Below are 27,465 nucleotides of genomic sequence, written 5' to 3' on the forward strand. Positions count from 1 at the left end.
TAAAGATACTAAAACTCTTAATGAGTGTAAAACCGATTATAAGCAATTTGACCCATAAGAGTTAATGGAACTAACTATAATAAAAGTTGGAAAAAGACAATAGTTATGAAAAAAGATGCTCCTGAGACATCACAGATTTATTTGAAGCTAAGCAAAAAGTTACACAATGGATTAATTATACTCTGCCTACCATGGGTATCTAATACGGTCTGTAGGGATATAAGTCCGCAGACAAACCACTGTGGGCCCTCACAGCTTACCAACACATAAAACATACACTTATAAGTAATGATTTATTTTCAGTAACGCACTTCCTGTAGCGTATAATAATAATAATAATAATAATAATAATGAAAATTACAAAAAAAAACACGTAAAGATAAAAACGTGTCTCAGCTGCTGATCCAGAGATAAATGTGACAAAAAATCGATGGTTTCATATGTTATCACCAGTTATCACTTCTTCGAAAGTCATTATAGGAGCTATTTTCTTGTCTTGTGTTATAATACTGAACAGTAACATAATTTTCTATGTTTAATTTATCTTCCATCGACATGAGTTTAAAGATTTTGTTAGGATATACAACTTTGTTGGATAGCTACTGGGCATAAATAAAATTGTACAGTGGGCGATGTTGTTAAACACAAAGTCACACACAGGGCTATCTGTGCTTTGCCCACTACAGGTAACTAAACCAAGATTTTAGCAGTATAAGTTCACAGACATACCACTGGGCCATGGGCGGGGGGTTACAGTCAACGACAAAATTATAAAATGTTATCTGAACTAAGCATATGTAATATCTCTTATATAGGTTACTATTGCCATCTGTTGTTGTACTTGTGAAACTTATATAACATCTACGCTTGTCGTCAAAAGGCAAAGTGGTATTACAAATTATACCTAACAGTTCAAATGTTATTCCACTTACCGTTTCGCTAGGGGTGGCATAGTTTATATTTTAGTTTGTTATAAGCAGCAAAATACCGACATGTAAGTAGATAAAAGCAACATAAATTTATGATATAACCCTAATTTTTACTAGAAATTTGAATAAACTACATTGCATTTCACTGTCAGAGAACATGGATAACACGAGTTTAAAAAATCTTATGATAATATACGTTACACCTCACAAGTATGCTATGGTTGATAACCGAACTTAGCTTTAATAATGAACAGTAAAATTATTAAACTCTTTCCTTCCTATTTTTACACAATGAGAAGACAAATATTTTGTCTTGTCAGAAATTTGTAAGTTTTCACTTGGGTTTTTTCTTATCGTTTTAATTACTTATTTGTGGGTGTTCCACATCGCTCCGGATGGGTCGAACCACGACCATCATCGTGTAAGACCATGGCCCGTGCTATAATATAAAACCGGTAGGCGAAAGTAGAACGACTAATGCGTATTTGATGTTTAGTGGTTCCTTCAACTTTACGTTCCCGTAAATTACGTTTGTCAATTCTTATAGGTAAAATATTATTATTATGAATAATGTTATTATTATAGAGAATATTTTATGTTTAGTTAAAATTTTGTTTTGTTTGTGTTTTAAAACCGAAGTTTAATACTTTCATGTTTCACTGGAAAATAAAACGGATGAATATTTATTTCAACCCTATCTGTCAGTATTTAATGATACTTATGTTTTGTTTTGAATCCAAAAGATGAGATTTCTTACCGAAAATTATAATGTAACTTAGAGTTTATATTTTCTTTAAAAATTAAACAGTTTGTATGCTTTTCTTTTTCTTGAAGGATTGAGTTACACAATATAATTTGTTGAATATAATTTCATTATAATTGAAGCTTTTTCTTTTTAAAGTAGAAGCAATTTAAATATACTTTACTTATTTTATGCCTAAAGAATTTTAAGTTCTATTGTTAGTGGCCTTAACATTTTTGTTCTGAATTAAGTCATGGTTAACAATTGATTACATAAAGAAGAGGGTTTGGAAAAAAAAATCACCAAAATATTTGTGAGCACATTCTCGATTTCCAAAGCAGTACTGGGAAAGTTTAAGAAGCTATTTATATTTCATATACTTAAAAATATTCCGTAAAAACTGGTTTGTTAGATGACTTTTGGCTTATTCCCATTTACTAACTTGGTCTGTTCCAATTTAATTGTGTACCAAAATAAATTGTTTCAATTTTTTCTGTAAGCTTGGTATGTGAATGAAAAACTTGAAATCAGTATTGTAATTTCTTGAGAACAAGCTAGGATTTTTTGATGTGATATATTTGCAAGTACATAAAAAAAAGTATTGATATGTGAATATTTTAAAAGTCTATTGCATTGTGTTGTAACCAGTATAAATATGAAAATACATGTTTGTAAAACTGATTTTTTTGTACCTAAACTTTATTCTATATTTGACAACTTGGTGATTGTATTTCTTATGTTCATTCCCATTTCATCTACTCCCACTGGTCTTCAACCAGAAGACTAATTGAGGAGCTATTACTTAAGATATATCCCAATTTCAAAAGAGGTATGCCTTTAAGAACTGACCTAACAGAGTTTAGGGTGCTTGGCAGCTACACCAAAAGTAGATTTTTGATTAAAGTAAAAACTAGGATGTAGTACAGTATATTCACTCTAGATGTATACACAAATGTCAATGTGGCTTGAAAACTACAGACAAAAACTAAATTTAGAAAGTTTTATTTAAATATAGGCTATATACTAACATACTATATGTTCCAACACTATTATGTTTGTCACCTATAGGGTCACAGTCAACCTGGAATCTGAGCTTTTTTTTTATCACGTATCTGGGATGAAAGAGAGTGATATGAAGCCATTAATATAAAGTAATAATGAAGATAGTTTGTGTTTACTAACAATATGTTTAACTTTTTAGTTACATAGTGTAGCAGAATCTTCAGTGCTGAAAACTACAAACTAATGAGTTCGAGCTGGTCACATTTATAACTTCCTTTTTTCAGTAATTATGTATCTAAAGAGATGCATGCCACTACCTTAATAGACTCAAACCTGAAGTATGTATGGTGAGTAAACAATGCAGTCATTCTACTGAGCTGTAAAGTTAATGCACAACTTCCAGTATGAAGATTGTTAAGAAATTACTTTTAGTCACCACACACACTCTCGTGAATAAGGCTTATCACGGAGCCTATAGAAGGGATTTATGAGACTTTAATATGGGTGTTATTTGGTTATATAGCAACTAGTGTCAATGCCAGTATTTTTAAAATAAAGTAATATCACCAAGAAAAGATGGCAACCAGTCATGACACCTAACTTTTACTGCAGGAGTACAGTTACAGTTGTTCACTTTGTTTTAAAACATTCCAGTTTTGTTCTGGCTTTGACACATTTTCACTTATCTGATTTGGACTTTCTTTGGGTGTTTTACTCATTAAATTATTTACACTTTCAAGTGTTAATGTTTTTTTTGTATTTATTTGTTTCATAATGATAAGTTTCATAAATCGTATTCTCTAAAGTGTGGTAATTATGTAATTTTTTATTGTATTGTGAAGGGAGGGAATATATAGCTATCTGCATTCATTTTTATTTATACTAGTTTTGGCTTGAAGGAATTTTTTTCCCTGTCGTTTAAAATAATAAAAAAATCATATAAATAAGAACTATTAAGAACTTAAATGGTAAAATTATTATATAAATCATAAGAACCAACTAGGTGATATTCAGATCTTATAATCATCTTTGTGTAATGTTATACAGCACATACAGTGCCTGCTTAGTTAAGTAATTACTATAAAAGAATAATTAATAAAATATTCTTAATACTATTCAAACATATACTATCAGAGCTTTCTAGCTATTTGCTTTTCACACTGCCATGTGAAATAATGTTTGTCAAAATGTATTAGATCATAGTGTGAAAGGAGGGGAAAAATCTAGATCTACAAACTTTACAGTATTAACTTTTTTATTTTATCAGTATCTTCTTTCAGCCCTGATAACTCAGAGTTTTCTACATCTAACCTGTAGAAACTCTCTTATAACTTTGTGGAAATATTTTTGTTTTATGCAAGTTTTATATCAAGTTTTTACTTGTAATTGTGTATGCATTTTTCATTAATAATTATAGGATAAAACAGAATAGGTTTAATGGCTTGCCCTACCTTTATGATTTTTAAAAGTGTGTGAAATTCTTTATGATTTTATGTTTTTATTAATTTATGTGGAGTTATGTACAGGTAACTGGAGTTCAGATAAATTGGATTAATATCGCAAGTTGGATACTTTTTATTACCTTTGCTCATTTTTATTTACATCAATAACACAGATGAAGGAAGTCAATAAACTTTAAATGTGCTAATAATATTAAGGTGTTGGGTGTTGCTGGCTATGTAGAGGATGCTGCTGATTTACAAAAGGGTTTAGATTATTTATTAAGTTGAGCAACTAAATGGCAGATGGATTTTAAATATAATAAACCCAAGATAATGCATGTGGATTATCTTGAGCTATAAGTATAATTTTTATGGGAATAATCTTAACAGTGCCATGAAAGAAAGGGATCCTAATGTAATGGTTTATCAGTCTCTTAAGTCATCTAAGTTAGTGTAGGGAAAACAGGATTTTTGGTATGTACAGAATATTGAATATAAGTCTAAAGAAGTTATAATTTCATTGTGCAAGTCATTTGGTTAGGCCATATTTGGAGTATTGTGTTCAGTCCTGGGCTCCTTACCTCAGGAAGGACATTGAATTGTTGGAAAGGATTTAGAGGATGGCTACTATAATGGTGACTGCGATGGGATAGTTGTCATACAAGGAAAGGTTAAAATATTTGAACTTGTTTTCTCCTGACAAAAAAAGGTTAGAGGGTATGTGGTTGGATGAGACATATAAGATTCTTAATGGAATTGATGATGTTAATGCATTATCTTTTACATATTTAATAGTGAGAATGGTACAACTAGGGTACACAAATAGGGTAGGAGACATCTGTAGCTTAGACAGTTTTATTTTAATAACAGAATGGCTAGCCTTTGGAATGGGTTACCTGCAGATGAGATGGATGCAGTTAATTTTAAGGAGATTATTGGAAGGCTTTGAGTGTTTTATTTGTATTTTAAAGTTCAGTGGATAGGATAGTCTAGATGGACTAGATGGACAAAATCATTTTTCTCCTTAAACTTCTGCAGTCACCTCTAAAACCTAGGATACATTTTATAATCCCATGTTGTAGCTTGTACCCTAAGATCTTTTTTTTTTTTTAAATGCAGTGTATTTTGTTTAATTTTAATGTGTTTTTGTTTTGGCTTAAAAATTATGGTTATAATATAATTAGTCAGAGATTGGGATTTGCTGTTTCTAAATGAGTCCTTCCTCATGATTTTGTTTACTTATTTAATTTCAGTTAAATGTATTTATTTAATTTCACTAATATATATATATATAAAGGGAACTACCATTATGCAGTGCCTTTATGTATAACAGATATGACCTGACATATGCTATCATTATTTTAAAAACTTAACTTTTCCATAGTTTTTAGAAATAATTAATGCAAAAAATATACTACCTCTATTTAATTTGCAGTGATAGAACCAAGGTTAGTGTGAGGGGGAAATTTTGAAGAGGTGGCACTGAGGGGGCCAATACTAGTGTGAGTATTTATGATGTGGGGTCCACAGGCCTGCTTTAGGACTTCCACTGACATCCAAGGTCAGAATTGTAGTGGGGGTTCAGGAGTAATTCTCCTGGAAGCTGTGTGCTTTTGTGTCATCTAGAATAAAGAAATGTGGCTGGAAGTGACTGAAAAATCATCTTTCAGTGCTAAAGTTTCAAGAATGGTGTTTAAAAATATACTTCACATTGCAAGAAATCATACTAACAAACCACCTCTTTGTGGGCTAAAAATTGACGACATTTTTTAAAAAGTTTTGTTTAGAGGACCCTCTTTGTCATACACACACTCTGGATGCACCAGTTTTAAGTCCACATAAACTAGAGGCTGCCATTTTAGGATGTATGAAATGTTACAAGATGAGCAATATATTGCATATCTTTGGGCTATTTTAGGCCTTTGTTGTCACCTTTTAACATATTATAATTGTGGAATGTTTCAATGCAGTACATATTTCAGTAGCAAACATTTTAAACCTAATTCATTATAGATGCTGCTATTAACTAGATTTTTCAATTTACTAGCAAAACATTATTCATGGCTCCTGTATTAGCATGTTAGTGCTTAAAGTCTCGCACACACACACACACACACACACACACACACACACACACACACACACACATACATACATACATACATACATACATACATACAACAATCATAGTTCTGATCAATCAAGTATAGCTTTAAGGAGTGTACAACAAATTTAAAACAGTGAGTTTTAATTGTGAGTTAGGCATACATTAGTTTTGGAATTTCTGTTGTGTGTGTGAAACCTTGTTTATGAACTTAGGTATGTTAGTGAATGCAGCCTTTATAGCATTTTATTGAGGAAATTAATTTATTTACAATCATTAAGTGGGCTGAACTTCACATTATATTTACTGAATAGTCCAAAAGAATTAGCTCAACAATAAAACGTTATAACAACATGCGTGTCGAGGAACAAAGTGAAATGGTTTAATTGAGAAATTTAAAACTTAGTTTTACATGTATTTGGTGGATGTTTAGATAAGATATGAAAAACAAACATATGTTGCCACAGGTACTTGGAATAATGCTTGATTATTGTGTTAGTCTAAATGAACACATGCATGCCAAAGCTTTTATTGCAAAACTTTGGTATACTGAAGACAAAAGTTATATACAAAGACCTAACAAAGGTACATAATTTAAGGTAAAAGCATTAATTGAAAATCAAGAACCATTTTGCTGAAAAGGCCAGTTGAAGGGAAATAGCCATGTATTAATACATTGCAGAGCATCAAATAATCTTATAGTCTTATATTTCATAGAAATACTTTTTACCCTATATTTTACAGAAGAAAGAAGAAATGCAAACATTCAAAGAAAAGTGACAAACCTAATGTAAACAATGTGCAGAGAAATTGTTAAGAAATTATGTCTTTTAAGACACTATACATTGCTTAGTCTAGCCCAGCCTTGGTTATTGGAAATTATTGTTTTTATCTTTTAGTAGACTGGGGTGTTTCTTTGGCAGAAAAAAACTAAAAACATAATTATTTTAATAAATTCATCATCCTGGGGAAATGCAGTATTAAGCAGTGTTCTGCTAACCCTTTTACTTTGACTAGAATGTATATTTCCCAGTGCTCCCGCCACTTCACATTGTGACTGGAAGAAATGTTTCCTGTTGGCATTCAAAATTGACATGCATGACATATGGGAGTAAAATGAGTTGGAAGGTATTTATTGTCATTCCATCCAATGTTGACACATGGTTTTCCTTGGTGTTTTCCACTCAGCCCATCAATAATCAACATTGTGCAAAAGTGGAATGTACAACAACTGTGTGCTGACTGTGCCATCATGGCTGGAGCTGTGAGTAGTAACTTTAATTACTACGTAAATATGCTTGGTGTGCTTGGTTTGGACATTTTAGAAAATAATAAAGTGTGATGTTCAATTGAGTGACGATGAAGAGGCAATGAGACAAGGATGCTAGCTCTCCATCCAGTGAGGATATTCAAGATGAAGAACTGTGGAATGTAAGTCCCAGGTGCAGTGAATGGTTTAATAACAGAAACATCTGTCAGTTTAAGAAGAAGGAAAGCTCACAATATTTAAGCTGAGTAAATATTAATTAATCTAAATGTCTTTCAAAAAAAAAATATTGAAAATGTGTTACTATCCAACAACTGGAGCTGTTTTGTTAATTTTTCATGGAAATCTAACAAACATATCAATATTTATTTCAGCTAAGAGTTTGCCTGTTGTTATTTATATGAAAAGCCAAAACTAAGTTTAATGAAAGGTGGTTGTCTGAAGTTGATGGTTAAAGTTAAAGTTGTGGTGTGTTAAAGGAAGTACTTTGAATCAAGAAAAATGTGTCACCTGTAAAACTGAAATAAAATGTAACAATAGCAAACTTAAATTCTTTAACATGCATCAAGATCTCATCACAAAAAACTGAGTAAATATGTTTTACCACTAAATCAGACAAAACTTACATTCAAAAATCAACCAGTCACTGGTACCTCAAAAGAAAGTAGAGATACAGAGTTTGCAGGTGTAAAAGCAGGACTTTCTAGTTAGATATCTGGGACATTGACTGGAAAAGATAAATTTACAATTATAACATGCATTGTCCAACATAAGTTTCAGAGCTAGTGTTGGCATTATGAAACTTTCGAAGCAATCTTCAAATTCCCAATAGCAGACAGTTTCAGTACAAGTAGAACAAAGATATCTTAGCTACTATCAGGTGGTTTGGATTCAGCTTTCACCTCTTTGATGTATGATGCACAAAATTCAAATAACCTTTTTTTTTTTCCATTGCAGTATATTAAAACAACTTAAGCAAGGGTAAAGAAGCAAATGGATCTCTTGATAAGTTACTGGTCCCTAACTCAAGTCTTGTGCAGATATCATAAGTCATTGTTCTTCTCTCATGAAAATTGAAAGTCATGTGGTGGAAACATCACAGAAAGATTACATGCAACTGGAATCCCTAGTTACATTGGGTAATAATGGACTACATTTTAACAACCCAGTCTTTAGAGAAGTCTCCAAGCTAGTCAAAGCTGCTGATTTAGAATGGAATAGTCTTGTTGATGTACATGTGTAATTTTCATACAATACACAATCTGTTCAACAAGGACCTAACAGAATATAATCAGGAAACAGAAAAATTAAGAGTTATTTGAATTATTCAAGATCTCACTAGAAGAAGGAAGGATTACAAAAACATACAAATAGATCTTGACTTCCCAAAGGAAGTCTGTAATACACACATAAAATTCATTGGCTGAGCATCAGACCAGCCTTAAGGTGCACACTGAGGAATGGTTAGGGATAAGAGGAAAAGTGTCAAAATTAAAGAGGGATCCAAAGACAATGCCAAAGAGTATCAACTTCAAATGGATAAGGGAAGCAAGAAAGCATCCCAACATGAACATCAAATTGTTTTTTCTGCTGTCAGTTATCCTTCTGTTTGAAGAGTTTCTCAAAAAAATCCCAAACTGATCAGCCTATAATTCACTCACTATACAGTTGAATGATAGTGTTGGTTTGCACCATCTTGAGACAGTTTGTCAAAGCAGATACTGATAATAGCATAACATTAGATGATCTAAAAAAAATCCACATATTGGCATTAAAACCCAGTTAGGTGATGAGGAAACTGTATGTGAGAAGCAAGACAGGAGCTTTCCAAGATAAAAATAGAGATTCAGTACAAAACAAGTTTTTTGAACATGGTAATTTTACACTGCTTTATCAAAGTACCTGATCACTTAGCTTCCTTTTGGAAACAAGTTAATAAGATCAGAAGCTTGTTTGTCTTCAGTGAGACAATTTGATGAAGGTTCTGTCACAGAATTACAGTTTTATCTGGACAATTGTGACATTTGATGAGAATAACATGTTATAGATGAGTGGAAGGTGTATCAAAAGATTATTTAGAAAATAGAGAAAGAGTGAATTATTTATGGAGACAATTCTTCTTGAATAAGCTTGACAGTGGAAACTCAAAATACAGATTTCTGCCTCTTCTCTTCAAGAAAGCACTAGTCTTGCCCCAAGAAATGCAGACATAAAAAGAAGTTTGTCAGTTAACAAATATTTGGGGAGAAAACTATGAATGCTGTAAGAACTGTCAAAGACATGGTGAAGTATTCAAATCTTGTCAATCTGAGCCCCATAACATCCTTCTCAATAGGGAAGTTTTAAGATATGTTGAAATGGCTTATAGCAGCTGTAAATAAAGACTGGAGGAAAAAACTTCTGAAAAAGAAAGGCAGAAAATAGAAGAGGTTAATCTTAAAACTAATAGGTTACAAACTAAAGAGAGGGAAACTAGGAATAAACATTCCATTCTTGAGAGAAAGAACTGTTGATGAAGGAAACTGAAACACAGAAAAATTTCTTAAAAGTGGAAACAACAAACTAAAAAAGGCAGTAGAAAAAAATTATATATGAAGGAAGCAGATGATGATACTACCTGCAACAGTAAGGACAGACAGTTTAAGAAATGATCAAAATATGTGAAAGTCAAAGGAGTGTTGAAAATCAAAAAGAACAGTGTCTGGAGAAGAAGCTGGATAAAACAGCCATTGGTAATAAATCATTGTTTGTAGGAAAGAAACGTGAAAATAAACATTGATATTCACCTGGAAAGAATGGAGGAAATGCAAAGTTTAATTTTCATAAAATTTTTAAAGGGACAAAAAGGAGCTTATTAGCATGTCAAGGTTGTCCCTTCCAGCTCCCAACTATAACCATTCCTTACTGCTCATGTATTCCTCCAGTATTTTCTTGAACTCGGTTAAATTTTCTGCCTCTACCACCCTTGAAGACAGCTCACATCAGAACCACCCTGTTTTAAGCCTCTATCACCCTTGAAGACAGCTCACTTCAGAACCATCCTGTTTTAAAAGTAATACTGTCTAAATTGCAGACGACTCCTACATCATCAAAATTTGAACTTATAACCCTTTGTCCTACTGTTTTCATTGCTAAATACAAAAAAGTTTGATGGATCTATATATCAATACCCTTAGTAATCTTAAGTTTTTCATAGTTTCTACTCATAGGACAATCCCACATCCCTGGTATCACCAATGTCATTCTTTAGGAAGGAAGGACGATAGTGTTTGTTTGAAATTAGGCACAAAGGTACACAATGGGATATCTGTGCTCTGCTCACCATGGATATCTAAACCTAGTCTAATTCATCTTTGAAAAGAAACTTATTGAATTAATTATCCAATTTCAAGAAAGAAAAATCATATTTATTTTTATTCCAGTCACAGAAATGTTTAGTCATTAATATAACGGCCACTGATTATATGAATACTCATTATATAAATTTTTTATGTCAAATCTGCTAAAGGACTGTTTTCAGTGCCACTATCATTTTGTTTCAATTGTGACATCTTTGTCTACTGAAACGGTCTTGCACAACTAAGCATTATTCAAAATGGTGGAGATAAATTATTTTTTATCTTTTAAATGAAACATTCACTTTATTTCTCTTAAAGGTTTTATCGCATTCAGTTATTTGTTAAGATGATTATCATATAACCATCTATTATCTAAATTTAGTGTATCAAGTCTTAAAGTTAAAAAAAAAGGACTTCCTTTTTCAATACTCCCCCTTTGTATTTTTAGTGTAAATTTTTTATGTCATGAATACATCATACATCTAGTCATTGTATGAGATGTTAAAGATAAAAGTGTTAATTTTGTAAATTAAAATTTAAAGTAAGAAATACAAGTAAAGTAGAAACCATTTTCATTTTTCAAAATCTTATTTAAAATGCATATAGATGTACCTTCTATATTTTCCTATATGTCTGGCTCTGAATTCGTATTTTTCAAAAAAAATTTCCAACAATTTCATCAACAAAGTCTCTTGATGCAATGATATTGCTATGTAAAGGTTGATTTTTATATTAAGTTACAAACCTACAGGCTAAAATTTGTTATTAATGTCTTCAGTATTCTGCACCAGATGCATACATGAAATGGTTAGTTACCAAAAAAGAAGTGAAAAATAGTAAGGGAGTGTCTTGATATTTCTCATGATTGGTCAGTTGACTGAACAAATGTTATCTGTGGTTATAATCTTCCTGTAAATTAATGCACCTTTCTAAATATGGAACAGACAAAGTTACTGGTATAGGTATTACATGTTTTGGTAATCTTTCCCAGCACCAGTTGTTATGTAGGTGTGCCCAAGAATATGGGAATTAGTTACTTTAGTTAACATGATATATATTTTATCCACTTTCTCACATGTCGTATCATAAAATACAAGTATTAGTAGCTTATTTAATTTATCAAAAGTTATAAAAAAATCTCCTTTTAATAATTTCTTACATTAAGTTCTTATTTGTTGTTAACTAAAACTTTACTGTTTTCCTGCAGAGGGAAACTTAAGGTTTTGAACCTAACTTGCAACTAAATTGGACATTTATTTCTGAATCTTCAACACAACATTCTCAATGTAAAGCTCTGAAAAACCTTATACAGACACTGTACATGTTGTTTTAAAACCTTAATTGATACACAAAGGATTGAGCATGTTACATTAAAACATATCTAAATCTTCAAGTTATGCAACAACCATAGACGATGTAAAGTTGCAAAAGAGTAGAATATACAAGAACTACATTTTGAAGAACTTGGTGTCTTGTAAGTACAGTTGATGCCACTGAAAACTGATTGTTTTTTGGGAGGGACAGGTAACGGCCCTTTCTGATGCAAAGTATACACTCTGATCATAAATTTGTGTTCAGAGTGGAGACTTAAAATTTCCAATATGGAGATATCCCTTGTATTATTATAATGGCATTGGAAAACAAAGGAATGTGAGTGAACGTTTGTTATATCCTGATGTAGTAAGGAAAGTGCAGTGTCTTGTAACCAATGGGTAAAATTCTGCTAGTACTCACCAGTTCTGAGTATTAAGGAAGTACTAGTATCAGGACTTATTTGTACTACTTTGTTTTATTTTATGTTTACTTGTAAACTTTCTTTTTCACAAACAGGTCCATTTCACCCAGCTGAGTATATCTTCTTCTTCTTTCTTTTTTGTTTTTTTTGAGAATTTCACCCCTACTTATAAAAGATGAAAATTCATGGGCATAAAGTTCAGTGGCAAAAGCCATTCACATACCCTAGGCAAAAGTACACAACATAATTAAGAAGAATTTCCATTTGGAAAAGTGATGCAAGCTGCATATATTCAAGATGTTTTTAAAACATCCCAGTGCATGCCTGTGGTTTTGTGTGTGATCAAACTATTTAAAGAACAATGAGAAACTACTGTCCTTGTACATTGCATTAATTATGCAAAGCTGCTGGGAGAAGGGGTATGTTTTGAACTTGACAGCTTTAGAGTTGAGGTTTTTTGCAATAGTAACTACTGTCAACATGCATGGGTGCCAGATGGAGTGTGGTTTACACAAGTGAGATGACATAGACTTTAAGGACATGGTGAGGCTCCAAAATCATTTTAATGTAACATACGCAACCTTATATAACACTAAGTGTAGAGTTTTAAAATATTAATTGATATATAATACTTTAGTTGTATTGTGGAACCTTAGCATATATATATATTTGATTAAAAACAAAAGTAAGAATGAATAGAAATCCCCATATTTTTATATCAATTTGTTTTTGCACATTATGGCCATCTATTCCACCCTTCTGAGGTTTGAATAATTAGCCACAAACCATATGACAATTGTTAGTTCTTATTAAGCATTCACCTAAGTCTATAATTGTATGGTAAGTCATCAAGATATTAGTATATTCCTTTAATGTGTTCTAGATATTCTCTTACTATCACGTTTATCAGTTTTGTTCAAGTAACAATACAGCTGTTGACCAGTAGTAACCACACTGGGAAACTTATTGAACTTAGGTAGTATTATCATGGCTTTATTGTTACCATTTAAGTTGTTTTAAGTAAACTCATGTTTAATTATTATTCTGGAAAATAATGTTCAGTAACCAAAATGCAAGTTAAATATGCCAGTTTTTATAAACCTAAGTTGAAAAATGTGATAACAGGAATAGTATAGGCACAAGTTTTTTTTGCTAAAAATCCAGATGGTTTAGCACTTTATATTTACCAAAGAATAGTATGAAACTTTATTAAGAATAATTTGACATTGGCAGTATATAATTTCACAGTTAACAGGTAAAGAAATCAAGGAAAAAGAAAGCCAAAAGAAATGAATGACTTGTTGCACTAACTCTTTTTTGTTTTAACTAAGAATCCAGTGGGAGAAGAATGCATTTAACTATTGTTCCTCAGGCCCTAAATTTGTCATGAAGGGGAAACTTAAAATCTGTGACTTAATGAATGATTAGAATGATAAAAGTTCAGTCTGTGGGATATTTATTATGATAAATAATAAAACTACATATACATGCATACACATTTGTATGTGGGTTTTGCAAAATATGGGAACAATGAAACATTTTAAAATTGTAGGCAACAACAATGAACATGGAAAGCATTCTTTACATATTTTACTTAGGGTATTTCTGCACCTACAACCAAAACTTATATTCATGCTGCAGCCAGTAAAGTGATTATATTATGTAAAAAAAATGCTTAATAACAGATCTGAGATACTTTGAAACTTGGAATGTTTTAAATTCATCACAATATTTGGATCTTTCAGATATGATTACATATGAAAATTGTGACCCAGTTTTAAGTGTATCAGTTACGACATAAATTGAATCATTGTTTTTGTATAATATAGATAACTAGAATGTGTTCTTATTAGTGTTAATAATAAAGCTGTATAAAAGTGTAGCAAAATTAATGTAACATTTTTTTTCTGTATGTTACTTTTCCAGACATTCAAGATTACTGATGGAAAATAAAAAGCAAGATGAAAACTTCTCAAGGTATTCTGGTGTTACCATGAAAATTGAAAATGAAAAGGTTCCAGTAAACTGTGAAGAACTGGACCATTCTGTACTTCAAACTCCCTTAAATCTTGGGATCAGAAATATCCAACAGGTTCTAAAATGTTTAGAGAGTGGTACTAAAGAAGTAAAAGATATCATCTTAAATGAATGCACCATTATTTATGAATGTAAAGTTTGCCAAAACATGTTCAGAAGCCTGGAAAACCTTTTGGCTCACAAACGGTTTTACTGCAAGATACACATGTGTGATTCAGTGTTTTTTCTGTTAGAGAATTCTCCAAAGGAAACAGTAACAGTTGAACCAGAAAGTCCTAGAGAGGAAAATTGCAACCATCCAGATGTAGATTGTACATCTCATAATATAAATTTTGCTGATCATATTAAAAATGCATCTGAGGAACCAGTAATTCAAATTTCTGTTCCAAAAATGCATACACCAACTATAGAGACCAAAGACATTAGTAAATCACTGCCCAATAAATCTCATCAGGATCAAAACAACACCCTCCTGAAAGATGATAAAGAGCAACATTCACTAACAACAGATTCTTCTATTCAGCCAGTTTTTGAAAATTCTGATGTTGTGTTGCACACCAGCAGAACAGATGAGACAATGGATAATCAGCTTTCTGAAGAGCTTCAGAAGATTCCAGATGAGAGAGATTTATCTGTAACAAAACAGGATATAACTGTTATTACAGATATGTCATCTAGTGCAAACGCTGCAAAAGAAAAGAAAGAACTGCTTGACTGTTTTGTACGCCAAAGACCATCAACCAGCAGAGCCAAGCAACTGGCAAGCCGTACAGACTGTAATGTTCGTACTCTGTCATGTTTAAGATGCGAGACACGTTATGCCTCTATAAATACCCTCTACTACCACATGACAAGAATTCATGCTGAGAAACGAACAGTATATCCATGCATGTTATGTGGTTCAACTTTTGTCCAGGTTTGGGGTTTAACACGTCATTTAATATACTCTCATCAAAAAACCAAAGCACAGGTAAAAGAGCTAAAAAAACAAATCAAATGCCTTTCCTACCAAAAAAACAATAAAGTTAATGAAAGAAATGAGAAAACATTTGGCACTTTTTGTAATACTAATAACAAGAACAAAGAATTGCAGTTGCATACGAGCTCAAAGCACGAAACAAAATGTACATGCAAGTTTTCACAAGACTCTCATCAGCTGTATTTTGACTGTCAGCTTGAATCAACAGCAGGTAAAACAGATAAAAAAATCAAACCTGCAGATGGAATTAGTGAAGTTCCAAATGTCATATCTCGACCCAAACGTGTAGCAGAAAAGAAAATGCCTAAGGATTTTGTAAACAGTCAAACTTTATTTAGTCGAAATTCAAAAATTGATAAAATTAGTCCAACAAAAATATCTTCAGTAAAAGATTCAGAAAAGCTAGTAGACTTCAAAAATATTTTTTGTAAGAAGTGCCATAAGTATTTTTCTTCTGTCTCAAGTTTAAAACGCCATGTAGCAGTACATGCTGGTGTGCGACGTTTTAAGTGTAAACTGTGCTCTTACCTCTCGTACGCCAAGTCTGACTGTCGCACTCACATCATACGGATGCATAATAAACCAAATACTACTACAGTGTGGGTGGAGAAACAGATTCTTGATCTTTGAAACTACATACTATTTGTTTAGACCCAAACAAATGCAATAAAAGAAGGTGATAAAAATATCAGATATGTAGAAGATACATAAAAGGTAGATCTTTCTATATAATTATGGTACTAGCTACTAATTTTTACCATCTTAAACTTCTACCAGGACAGTCTGGAGAAAGATATATGCAGCTCATCTTAAGACGTAGTAGTTCTATGTCTTATTCAGGAATGTTATTAGTTAATTTATTCTAATGGAAAGAATATCCTCATTCCTTCATCAGTCTAACTACTGTATAAAGCTAGTGATCCCCTTGTTAGCTTTTGTTATTCAATGTCTGTGTTTTTTGTTGTTGTTGTTTTTATCTCCAGTGGATGAATCTGAATGAATATCTCAATTTAATAATAATTCTGTTACTAAAGGAGTTCCTAATACTGTTGTTGTCTCTTATAATATCATGGGTATTGGTTTTTTTAAAGAAAAGCTAATAACCTTTTAAAATAGGTGATATAACTTAAACTACTGATCTGTCAAGTTTTATGTGAAATTATGTTTATGAATTAAGATCATTTGTACATGTAACATTTAGCAACTATTTCAAAAAACTGAGTAAAATAAACAAGCTGACATAATTTACTATAACTTTTTCTGGAATATTTGTTTACTTCTAAGAGTGCATGTGGAGTCTGAGGGATATTGTTTATGATTTATCTAACAAAGTATAGGATTCACTACTTTATCAGTAATCTTACATAAAATTGGCAATCATTTGGTTTATGACTGTTTGACTGCTAAGTATTCTGTGTGTTAATCATACATTATTCAGTGTTAATTTACATATAAGTTCTGTACATAATTGCAACTCAGTATGCAAATCAGTGAACATTATCTCATCAAATTAATTATTTAATTTGTTGTGAACTTCATATCTGCTTTCCTGACAGTCTGTTGAACATTAGCTAACACTGTTGACTGCCAGAGTTTATGAACCATACTGTCATTGGAACTTCATTCATTGGTAGTAGCATGCCAAGTTTAATGTGTATATCAAAAACACATATGTATTCCTGCAAATGGTTACTAGTATTGCATGTTGCAGCTAGACTGTTTGGCATACCATATATAAATGTTCTTGCATATGATTGCAAGTATTCCATGTTGCAGCTAGACTGTTTGGCATGCCATATATAAATGTTCTTGTATATGATTGCAAGCATTCCATGTTGCAGCATGTTTGGCAGCTATATAAATGTTCTACTGTTTAGACTGTTTGGCATGCTTGTATATGATTACAAATATTCCATGTTGCAGCTAGACTGTTTGGCATGCCATATATAAATGTTCTAGTATATGATTCCAAGCATTCCATGTTGCAGCTAGACTGTTTGGCATTCCATATATAAGTGTTCTTGTATATGATTACAAATATTCCACGTTGCATCTAGATTGTTTTGCATACTATATACAAGTGCTCCTATAAATGGTTACTGGAGTTCCATGTTACAGCTCAACCATTTGGCATACGATATGCGAGTGTTTGTATAAATAGTTGCTAGTGTCTCATGTTACATTGAGAAGGTTTAGCAGTAAGTCAAAGTAATGATCCCCATTGTTAGTAAATAAAGTTGACAATCTTTAATAAGTTAAGAAAATTTAGTAAACCATTAAAGTAAAAAGGGTCTTATCATTAAATCCTGAAGATTTGTTCCCTCTTGAAACTTAAACTTTTTGTATTGTATTTTTAACCTAATTTCTTAAATTCAACACATTTATATATTACCACAGTAAGATCTGCATAGTATTTTTAATTCCACAAAACGTTTTTTAAATTTCTTTTATTAATTTGTGTTAGTGTTATTGACACATTTTATGAATGTTTTCTTAAAAGCAAAATATGCGTACCTTTTAAATATGCAAGTAAAACAAAACACTTGATAAATTAGTACAGGTACTTTACAAAGTAAATTATTAGTGAAAATTCAGAGCAGACAACGACACAAACATTGCACACTTTGTTTTAAAGTACCATTGAACTTTTATTATAAATTTTCAAGACAATTTGTGCAACCAGTGAAAAACACCACAGTAAATGGAACAAAGTTGAAGAAAGTAGTTTTTATTCATTTTTATGTTATCTTCAGTCTCATGTTATTTTCTTAAGACTAAATGCTGTTTGCGATATCATGTTTAATAATTATTATTTGTGCAATCAATCATGAGAACCCTCCAAAACCCTCTTAAATCCTTATATTTTTGAGGAGATAGAGGGAAAGGGGAGTACTTGTAAGTATAATACTTTAAACAATAATTTACATGTCTATGCCAATTTTGATACCTCCCTGTATTCCTCCCCACCAAAAAATTCTTAATCCTTCATTTAGAAACCTAGGTATGAAGACTTCTAAAATCTAAAAGTACATCTTATTTTGAATGTTCCTTTGCATGTCCAAACCAGTTTTCATTGATCAAAGAATTTCCAGATTCTCTTTGACCATTCACATGGAGTTCAAAGTGTGAAAATTTCCAAATTCTACCCCATGGTGTGGATTCCTGTATGTGGTGAGGAGACCTCCCAGGGAAGGTTCTGTTCTTTCAGGTTACCTCCTCTGGGATATAAACATCCATCCACATGTTTGCCTGCGTGTGGCGACCCGTGAATGGGAGGAGAGGGTCCTGGTGGTTGAGAGGTCCAACCCTAACACACCACTTTGGTCTTGAATTCCTGTAGACGGGCAGCCTTTGGATGGCCCTCCCTGGGTCAATCGGCTGGTCCACTTGGGCTAGTGTCAACCAAGTACCAGTGTTGGAAGTTCTCATTGGGTGTTGTGGACATTGTGTCTGATGCTGGTGTTTGGGTATAGTGCTGACAAAACCCTGGCGTTGCTGCAGTGTCCTTGCTTGACATTGTAGTGCATCCCCTCATAGGGCTCCATGGTGGGTGGGATCAGTGGGCACTGAAATTTTCTCTTTTTCCTATGGATCCTCCTACTAAAAATTTAAATAAAATAGTGAAAAAACAGTCAACAGGTAAACGAGCATGACTTGAAGTCTTTGATCAGCAATCTTCAACGTCTGTACCACCAGTTGTACCTTGTTTTCTCATTCTACATTCTCTTTCAGAAATATCTATAGAGCAAATGCCCCCCTTTTTTATTCAGAAGGGACTGGAGGGACTTGCTGGCTTTCCAAAGTCAGTAATGTGGTTGAAACATCCACATCCCAACACAGTGAACTCCTCTCAAATTCAAAGGCAATTGGGGATGTACCTGTTGAGGTTACTCCTCATGCTACCTTGAATTCATCACAAAGAGTTATTGTTGAGAGGGATTTGAAGAACGTTCACAAGTCAAAGATTCTTGCTGGTTTCTCCACTCAAGGAGTTTCTGCAGTGAGGCACATTTCCACTCCAAAGATGGAGCTACACTGCCAACAGATATCCTTGTTTTGACATTTACATCACCACATGCTCCTGCCACCATCAAGGCAGGTTATCTAAATTGCAGGGTACGACTGTACATTCCAAACCCTCTCTGATATTTCCAATGCCAGAGGTTCAGCCACTCAAAGATGTCATGTCATAGTTCCCTAACATGTGCTCATTCTGGTAGCAAGGACCAGAGTGACATGTGAGTGTGACATGGACCCACATTGTGTCAACTGCAATGGTTCTCACCCTTCCTACTTTCGTTCTTGCCCCAAATGGTTGGAGGAAAAAGAGGTGCAGTGTTTTAAAACTACTCATAACACTAGTTATCCTGAAGCTTGGAAATTGCTGTCTGCCACTTCAACTCGAACATACACTGCTGCACTTCGTTCCACAACTACAGTGGGAGTGCAGACAGATCTCTCTGTGCCTCCAAGAGAATTGTTCTCTAAACAAATAAAAAGCTTTAGGACCTCCTTTGTTAAAAAAGTTGATGAATCAACTTCTACACCCATCTCTGTTCCTCCAATACATTCCAACAAACCCAAAAAATCCACATCCTTTGGTTCCAAATACAGGCATTTCTTCAGATACATCTTTTTCTCCCATCCCAAGATGCAAAACAATCATTCGTTCGCATCCTCAATCACTGGAAATCCCTTCCAACAACAAAGACCTGCCCAATCGACCCAGGGCAGGATCCTTGGTGGTCGATAGACCTCCCTCGAATAAGGACAGTAAAAAAGAAGACATGGTCATAAACAGAGGAGTTCTCCAGCCACTTCACCTATGCACCATTAAAAATGGCCACCTTGATACAATGGAACTGTCGAGGTTTACGTTCTAATCTGGATGACATCAAAACACTGATTGCTTCCCACCATCCTGTATGTCTTTCCTTACAAGAAACATTTCTGAAACCTGCCGATACAGTCATCTTTTGGCAGTTTTCTCTGTACAGAAATGACAGGCTGTGTGATGGACAAGTACATGGAAGGGTGACACTCTTGGTTGATCAGCATGTGCCCACCCTGTCTTTGTCACTCAACACAGCCTTGGAGGCTGTAGCCATCCATGTTTCCTTGGGTCATACCATCACTGTTTGCTTTCTCTACCTGTCACCTGGAGAGACATATGCTCAATCAGACCTTGATGCTCTCGTTGAACAGTTGCTGTCGCCCTTTTCATCTTGGGGAATTTTAATGGGCATCATCTCCTCTGGGGAAGTGCTGTTATTGATAGTAGGAGTCGTTCTGTAGAGCGTATGCTCTCTGATCACAACCTTTCTCTTTTCAATACTGGTTCTTCTACTTGTTTCCATGCACCTGGTCAGTCCTTTACTGCTATTGGTCTCTCAATTTGCTCCCCTTCATTATTCTCCCATTTTGCATGGAAGGTTGACAATAATCCACTAAGCAGTGATCATTTTCCTATAGTTTTGAGAGAGACTGGCCGTGGTTGATGCTTCCCTACTCACGTGCCCCAGTGGAAGCTGGATCAGGCAGACTGGTTCACTTTCACTGCTCTCACAGAACTTGATCCTGCCATTGTCTGTCAGCCATCAGTAGACGACTGTGTGACAGCAGTGACTGACTGTATTATACAAGCAGCTGCTCAGTGTATTCCTGAAACCTTGACACATTTTCCACTAAACCCTCGTCCGTGGTGGGATCCTGCCTACCACATGGCACGGAAGGCTCAAAACGGGCCTGGGATACTTTCTGTAGATATCCCACACTTTCGAACCGCATCACTTTCCAGCAGACCCGTGCACATACTAGGTGGGTAAGATGGCAAAGCCAGAAGGAATCTTGGATTAAGTTTGCAACTAACATATCTTCTACCACCAGTTCCAAGGTCATACGAGATAGGGTTCGAAAGGTCAGTGGGCACAACAATTCTGTCCCCCTCTTGATCTTACTTTCTGATGGCCAAGAAGTACCTGACACCCGGAGCATTGCTGATACTCTAGGTGAAAGCTTTTACCGGGTATCTAGCACTTCTGCTTGTTCCTCCACCTTCTTGGCCATCAAGACTCGGGCAGAGCATTCACCTCTTTCCTTTCAAACTGTCTCTTTGACTATAATTATCCCTTTACACTGGTGGAACTAAAACTGGTCCTTCATCGGTCTGGCAGTACATCTGTTGGACCTGATGATGTACACTATGACATTCTGTGCCATCTATCTCCTGCTTCTCTTGATATTCTTCTAATTGTTTTTAACAGTATCTGGCAGGAGAATGTTTTTCCTAATACCTGGTGCCAGGCTATTATCTTACCTTTATCTAAGCCTGGGAAAGATCCCAAGATTCCTTCAAACTACCATCCAACTGCTTTGATGAGCTGTCTCTGTAAGACCTTAGAGAGGAAGGCTAATGCTCGTCTTGTTTGGTTCCTCAAATCAAACAACCTTCTCTTGCCCACCCAGTGTGGGTTCTGATGACAGCACTCCACCATGGACCACCTAATTTGACTTGAAACGCCAATCAGAGAAGCCTTTCTCAAATGACAACATCTTGTATCAATATTCTTTGACATTGAGAAGGCTTATGACACAACATGGAGGTATGGCATTTTGCAAGACCTCCATATATATGGGTTATGTGGCCATTTACCCATGTTTATAAAAAAAATTTTAATGGGCAGGAGATTCCAAGTTCGTGTGGGTTCGACACTTCCCCATTCTTTTCTACAGGAACTTGGGGTCCCTCAGGGCTGTGTTTTGAGTGTCACACTTTTCAATATAAAGATTAATGCCATTACTGAACAACTCCATTTCACTGTTGCAAATGGGCTCTATGTTAACGACTTTCGCATCTTGTGTCAGTCGTTGAACATGAGATATATTGAGCGGCAACTACACACTGCCCTCGATCGCGTACTGAAGTGGACCATGGCGAACGGCTTTAATTTCTCTCTCTCTAAAACCATTTGCATGCACTTTTGCTGCCAACAGGTTACTCACCCTGATCCTGAACTCCGTATTGGTGAAGTTTTGCTGCCTGTGGTCCCTGAGACCAAGTTCTTGGGGTTTATCTTAGACCATAAGCTGACCTTTATAGCACACTTAAAGCAGCTATGGGTCAAATGCACAAGAGCACTGAACATCTTCCGTGTCCTCTCTACCACCAGTTGGGGAGCGGATCGATGTTCTATGTTAAAGATATATCGTGCTCTTATTCGATCGAAACTCGACTATGGATCAATAGTCTATGACTCTGCCAGACCCTCGGCCTTAAAGATGCTGGACCCCATTCATCATCAAGGACTTTGACTCTGCACTGGGGCTTTCTGCACCTCCCCAGTTCAGAGCTTATACGTAGAATCTCATGAACCTTCTTTGCACCTTTGCCGTTTGCAACTGTCTTTACTATATTCTTTGAAACTTCATTTCTTACCAGAGCATCCCACCTGGGATTGTGTTTTCCTTTCTCGATGGGCCATACTTTTTCAGAACAGACAATCTGCCATTGCTCCTTTTGGCCTTCGCATCCAGGCACAATTGGATGAATTGCATCTGTCCTTGGATAACATTGCAGAATCCACTGGTCAGCCCATCCCTCCATGGCTTATTACAGTCCCCAAATGTGACCTTTCTTTAAGTCATCTGAGAAAAGCAGATACTCCCGATTGGAAGTACCGTCTTTTATTTACTGAACATCTTTTAAACAATCTTTCTTTTCCAATTTATACAGGTGGTTCCAAATCAGGTGACTCTGTGGGCTCTGCCATGGTTTGTTGCGGTTTGGTGGTTGCACACAGAATCCCCTCTTCAGCTTCTGCGTTCACTGCTGAACTGTACGCCATTTCTCTTGCCCTGGATCATATTGAAGCTAAGCAGTACTCCAACTGCACTATTTATACTGACTCGCTTAGTTCTCTATTGGCCTTGGAATCGCTTCACGTTTGTTCACACCCTGTTCTTGCTGATATTCAAAACCGACGGGCCCATTTCTCATTAACATCTACTTCTATCCAGTTTTTCTGGATACCAGGCCACTTTGGTATTCGCGGGAATGAGCTTGCAGATACAGCAGCTAAATCTATCTGTTCTGGCACTATCACCACTGTGCCTATTCCATACATGGACTTTGGTACTGTATTCAAGGCTTGGCTCTGTGCCAGCTGGCAGTCAACTTGGAGTGAGGAACGTGAAAACAAGCTTTTCCAAATAAAACCTTATATTGGACTTTGGCTGTCTTGCTTCCGTGAGGATCTGAAGGAGGAAGTTGTTCTGACTAGACTATGCATTGGTCAGTTTTTTAACTCATCATTTTCTTTTATCTGGAACTGATGCACCAATGTGTAGTTTGTATAATACTCAGATCACTATAAGCCACATTTTACTTTCTTGTCATCCTTATGACTCTCAATGACGGCACTATTTTAAACATGCTCTGTCCCATGGTTTGACCATAACATTAGACAGTGTTATTGGTGATGGTAACACTGTCCACTTTGATAAGGTTTTTAGTTTTTTAATGGCCATTAATCTTTTCAATGTCATTTAAGTGTTTTATATTTCTTCATTAAACCTTTTTTATTGTGGTTCCCTTTTAAGAGTCACAATCTCTTTAGTTCAATTTGAATTAGAAAATGGCCGTAACATTAAATAACTTGACACCAGGATCGGAAAGGCCAACTTTAGGTGACTAATGCTGCTGTTTGAACTACCCATTAGTTGTCCTGGTGAGTTATTATTACAATTTTACTGCATGTCTTTTAACACTTTTATTACTATACCCTTTGATAATGGCTATAATGACACATAACCTGGAACCAGGACTAGAAAGGCTAACTTCAGGTGTCTGACAGTGGTTCTTGTATTTACCTGTTAGTCTTTCTGGCAGGTTGAGATAATTACCATGATGCTACAGAAAGTCCTTTATAACTTCTCTTTCTGTAATTTCTCTCTTAACATTATGGACTGGATGTCAACATTGGTTTTATGCCATTTATGTTTTCAATTGCTGTTTTGTTTTACCTTCATTTCCTTTTATGAATTTTACTACATTTACTTTACTTTTACTTTTTTACTGGATGCTTGGCAAGTTATTATTACAATTTTGCTACATGTCTCTGAACTTTTATTACTTTACCTTTTGATAATGGCCGTAATGACACATAACCCAGAACCTGGACTGGAAAGGCCAACTTCAGCTGACTGACGGTGGTTCTTGTACTTACCTGTTAGTCTTCCTGGCGGGTTATGATCATTACCATTATGCTACGGAAAGTCTTTTACAACTACTTTTACTCTGGTTTCTCTCTTAACGTTGTAGATAAGATGTAAACATTGGTTTCATGCTATTTATGTTTTTCAGTGCTGTTTTGTTTTACCTTCATTTCCTTTTATGAATTTTATTGCATTTACTTTTACCTTTTAACCGGATGTTTGGCACAGATAGCCTAGCTGCTTTGAGCCATAAAACACTAAATCAACCAACCAAATCCAAATTCTGAATTTCAGTTGTGTGTTTTTTGTCAATACAAATTTTCAAGTAGATACATTCAGTCAGACTTGAGGATCTCCATGTTTGGAGCTGGTAATGAGTATTTTTTTGTTTGTATTCTTTAAGAGTCAGTAGCCCACATCTCAAATTTCAAGTCTTGTCAGTAATTGTGGAAAGAGCTGAAAAATCAAGTAGATATAAATGTATACAATTCAGACTTCCTATAAAAATCATTGCAGAGGACATTTTTCCAAAGTTAAACTTGTTTTTCTAGGAAAACTTGCAATGAACTGATGAAAAAAAAAAACAACCTTTTCATTTTGGATTACTATTTTCATGTAAAGTTACACAAAGGGCTACCTGCACATAACCATCCCTAATTTTGAAATGATAAAGAAAAAGCAGCTACTCAACAGCAACTACTACCACCTTTTGTCTGATTAAATACAAGGATTTGACAATCACACTTACAATGTATCCACAGCCAAAACTACTAAGTGCATCTTTGCAGCAGCACAAAGCACAGCACAAATCCATGCATTCACAGGCCAGCGATGCTAATTACTAAATAAAGCCTGATCCTCCAGTGAGTTGCAGTTAATTTACATTAATTATTACACATTTTCTTTGTGTTACATTACATAATAGGCTTTATTTATTCTTACTTGTATAAACTGCACTTCAGTTTTGAAAGATAAATTATGATAAAAAATATGATCATTATGTTTTATACCATTAACATTATGAATTTTGTTTATTGGAACATACATCTAGTTTAATTTTTCGATTGCAAGCAATATATTTTGGAAACTTTACAGTGACATGAAATACTTGTGCATACTTTGAACAGAAAATGTGTAAGTAAAAAATAATTTTAACAGGTCTTTCTCAACCCAGTGAGACACATTTTGTTGACAAAAAAACAAAAACAAACTACCTAATCTGGTTTTTCTTAATTTCAGTTGAAATTTCTAGATATATTTGTTGGCTAAGAAGAAGGCATTTCCTGCACTTTTCTAGCATCGAGGCTGTGAAAAGTGATTTGTAGGGGTAAGGTGACTGAAATCCATCAGTGCACCATGTGCTTGATGGCCAAGCACATGAAACATGGGTGTCTTCAAATGACATCCAGAGGTATTCAGGAACTGTTAAAGACCACCTTGGTAGATATTGTGCAGGAAGATAGGTACAATATCATGCTTTAATTTTAATATTAAACAAACTGTAGTGTAAAAACACCTTTGGCTCCTGAGAGACATGTTAAATTTTCACACCAGCTAAGTACAATGAAAAAGAAAATATCTTTTAAAACATCTGAGGGCAGATTAGCAGCATCTCAAAGATTTTTTTAAAATATAAAAAGTTGTAAGTTTTAATATCTAATTACTTTTATACATGAGTACTTGATGACATTAGTTTGTTCATCTTTCTACTGTACTGCCTGACAATTAAAATTATCATGGCTTTAATTGACAAAAAGTAACCCATGAATGTAGTCATTATAAATTAAGATTTTAAGTTGAATCCAAAATGTTGTAGATAACTAAATGAAATAACACAAATTATATTCCTGAGGTATCTGACTGTTTTTAAATATAGTTTTGGCACAACTACTAATGGCATTAAATCATATTCTTGTGTGTGCATACTGTATCTACCTGGAGTGAGTATAGTGACTCCCAGTGTTATAACATCTGTACTGAGGACTTGGATGTGACAAGTGGCACATGAACCTAATTAAAAGCTGAGAAAAGACTAAAATGTCAGCCTGTGAAAGGTTGCATGTCATAGTTTGTTTTTATGTAACTAAAGGTTTTATTTCATAAGCATAGGTATAAACTTACAGGTACAGTTAAATTTAACATTTAAATATATACTTTGTATATTTTTTAGTAATAATAATCATACTAAAATTTTACAACAGGAATGGCAGTAAAATTCCAAAACATGATATTTCAGTTACAACTAAGTTTTAGTGATATATCACATTAATAAAGACAGCAGTTTCCAACGTAAACAAATTGAAAAAGTAATAACCTATGACAATCAGATTACTATATATAGATGCTTCTTAGCTTCTAATACTCAATTCTAAGATGCCAAGAAATGATGCTGTTATGGAATATTAAATGTGACAGTATTAGACAGAAGAAATTAGGGAGGATTATAATTTATAATCTTGATCACTCAAGCATAGTATCAATGTATAACCTTTAATATAGTTGGTTTAAATAATACATTTACTTAACATACCTCATCAGTTATTAAACTACAGAATACAACACGACAAATTTTATATAATAAAACACCAAGGTACACTTGCATAACAAAAACCACATTTATTACAATATAAGTTAAATATATTAATTTCTCTTCAAATATGGAGCAGCGAAAAAAGAA

General features: G+C 34.1%; 1 protein-coding gene across 3 annotated transcripts; it reads left to right on the forward strand.

Moving 5' to 3' along the window:
- The first annotated feature begins 863 nt into the window (after positions 1–863).
- Positions 864–26,970, forward strand: LOC143252577 (zinc finger protein 800-like). Of its 3 annotated transcripts, XR_013029049.1 has the most exons (3): positions 1,019–1,476; positions 14,486–16,289; positions 26,028–26,970. XR_013029049.1 is itself a non-coding variant. In XM_076504919.1 (2 exons), exon 2 carries the CDS (start codon positions 14,502–14,504, stop codon positions 16,203–16,205), a length of 1,704 nt encoding a protein of 567 aa, XP_076361034.1. In that variant the 5' UTR covers positions 864–1,476; positions 14,486–14,501; the 3' UTR covers positions 16,206–16,829. The 3 variants fall into 3 exon arrangements, 2 of the variants coding, with proteins under 2 accessions (XP_076361034.1, XP_076361035.1); XM_076504919.1 differs by lacking the exon at positions 26,028–26,970 and having other exon boundaries at positions 864–1,476; positions 14,486–16,829; XM_076504920.1 differs by lacking the exons at positions 1,019–1,476; positions 26,028–26,970 and adding an exon at positions 873–994 and having other exon boundaries at positions 14,486–16,829.
- The last annotated feature ends 495 nt before the right edge of the window (positions 26,971–27,465 follow it).

Source organism: Tachypleus tridentatus, chromosome 6 (assembly GCF_004210375.1).
Source record: "Tachypleus tridentatus isolate NWPU-2018 chromosome 6, ASM421037v1, whole genome shotgun sequence".
Taxonomy (NCBI): domain Eukaryota; kingdom Metazoa; phylum Arthropoda; class Merostomata; order Xiphosura; family Limulidae; genus Tachypleus; species Tachypleus tridentatus.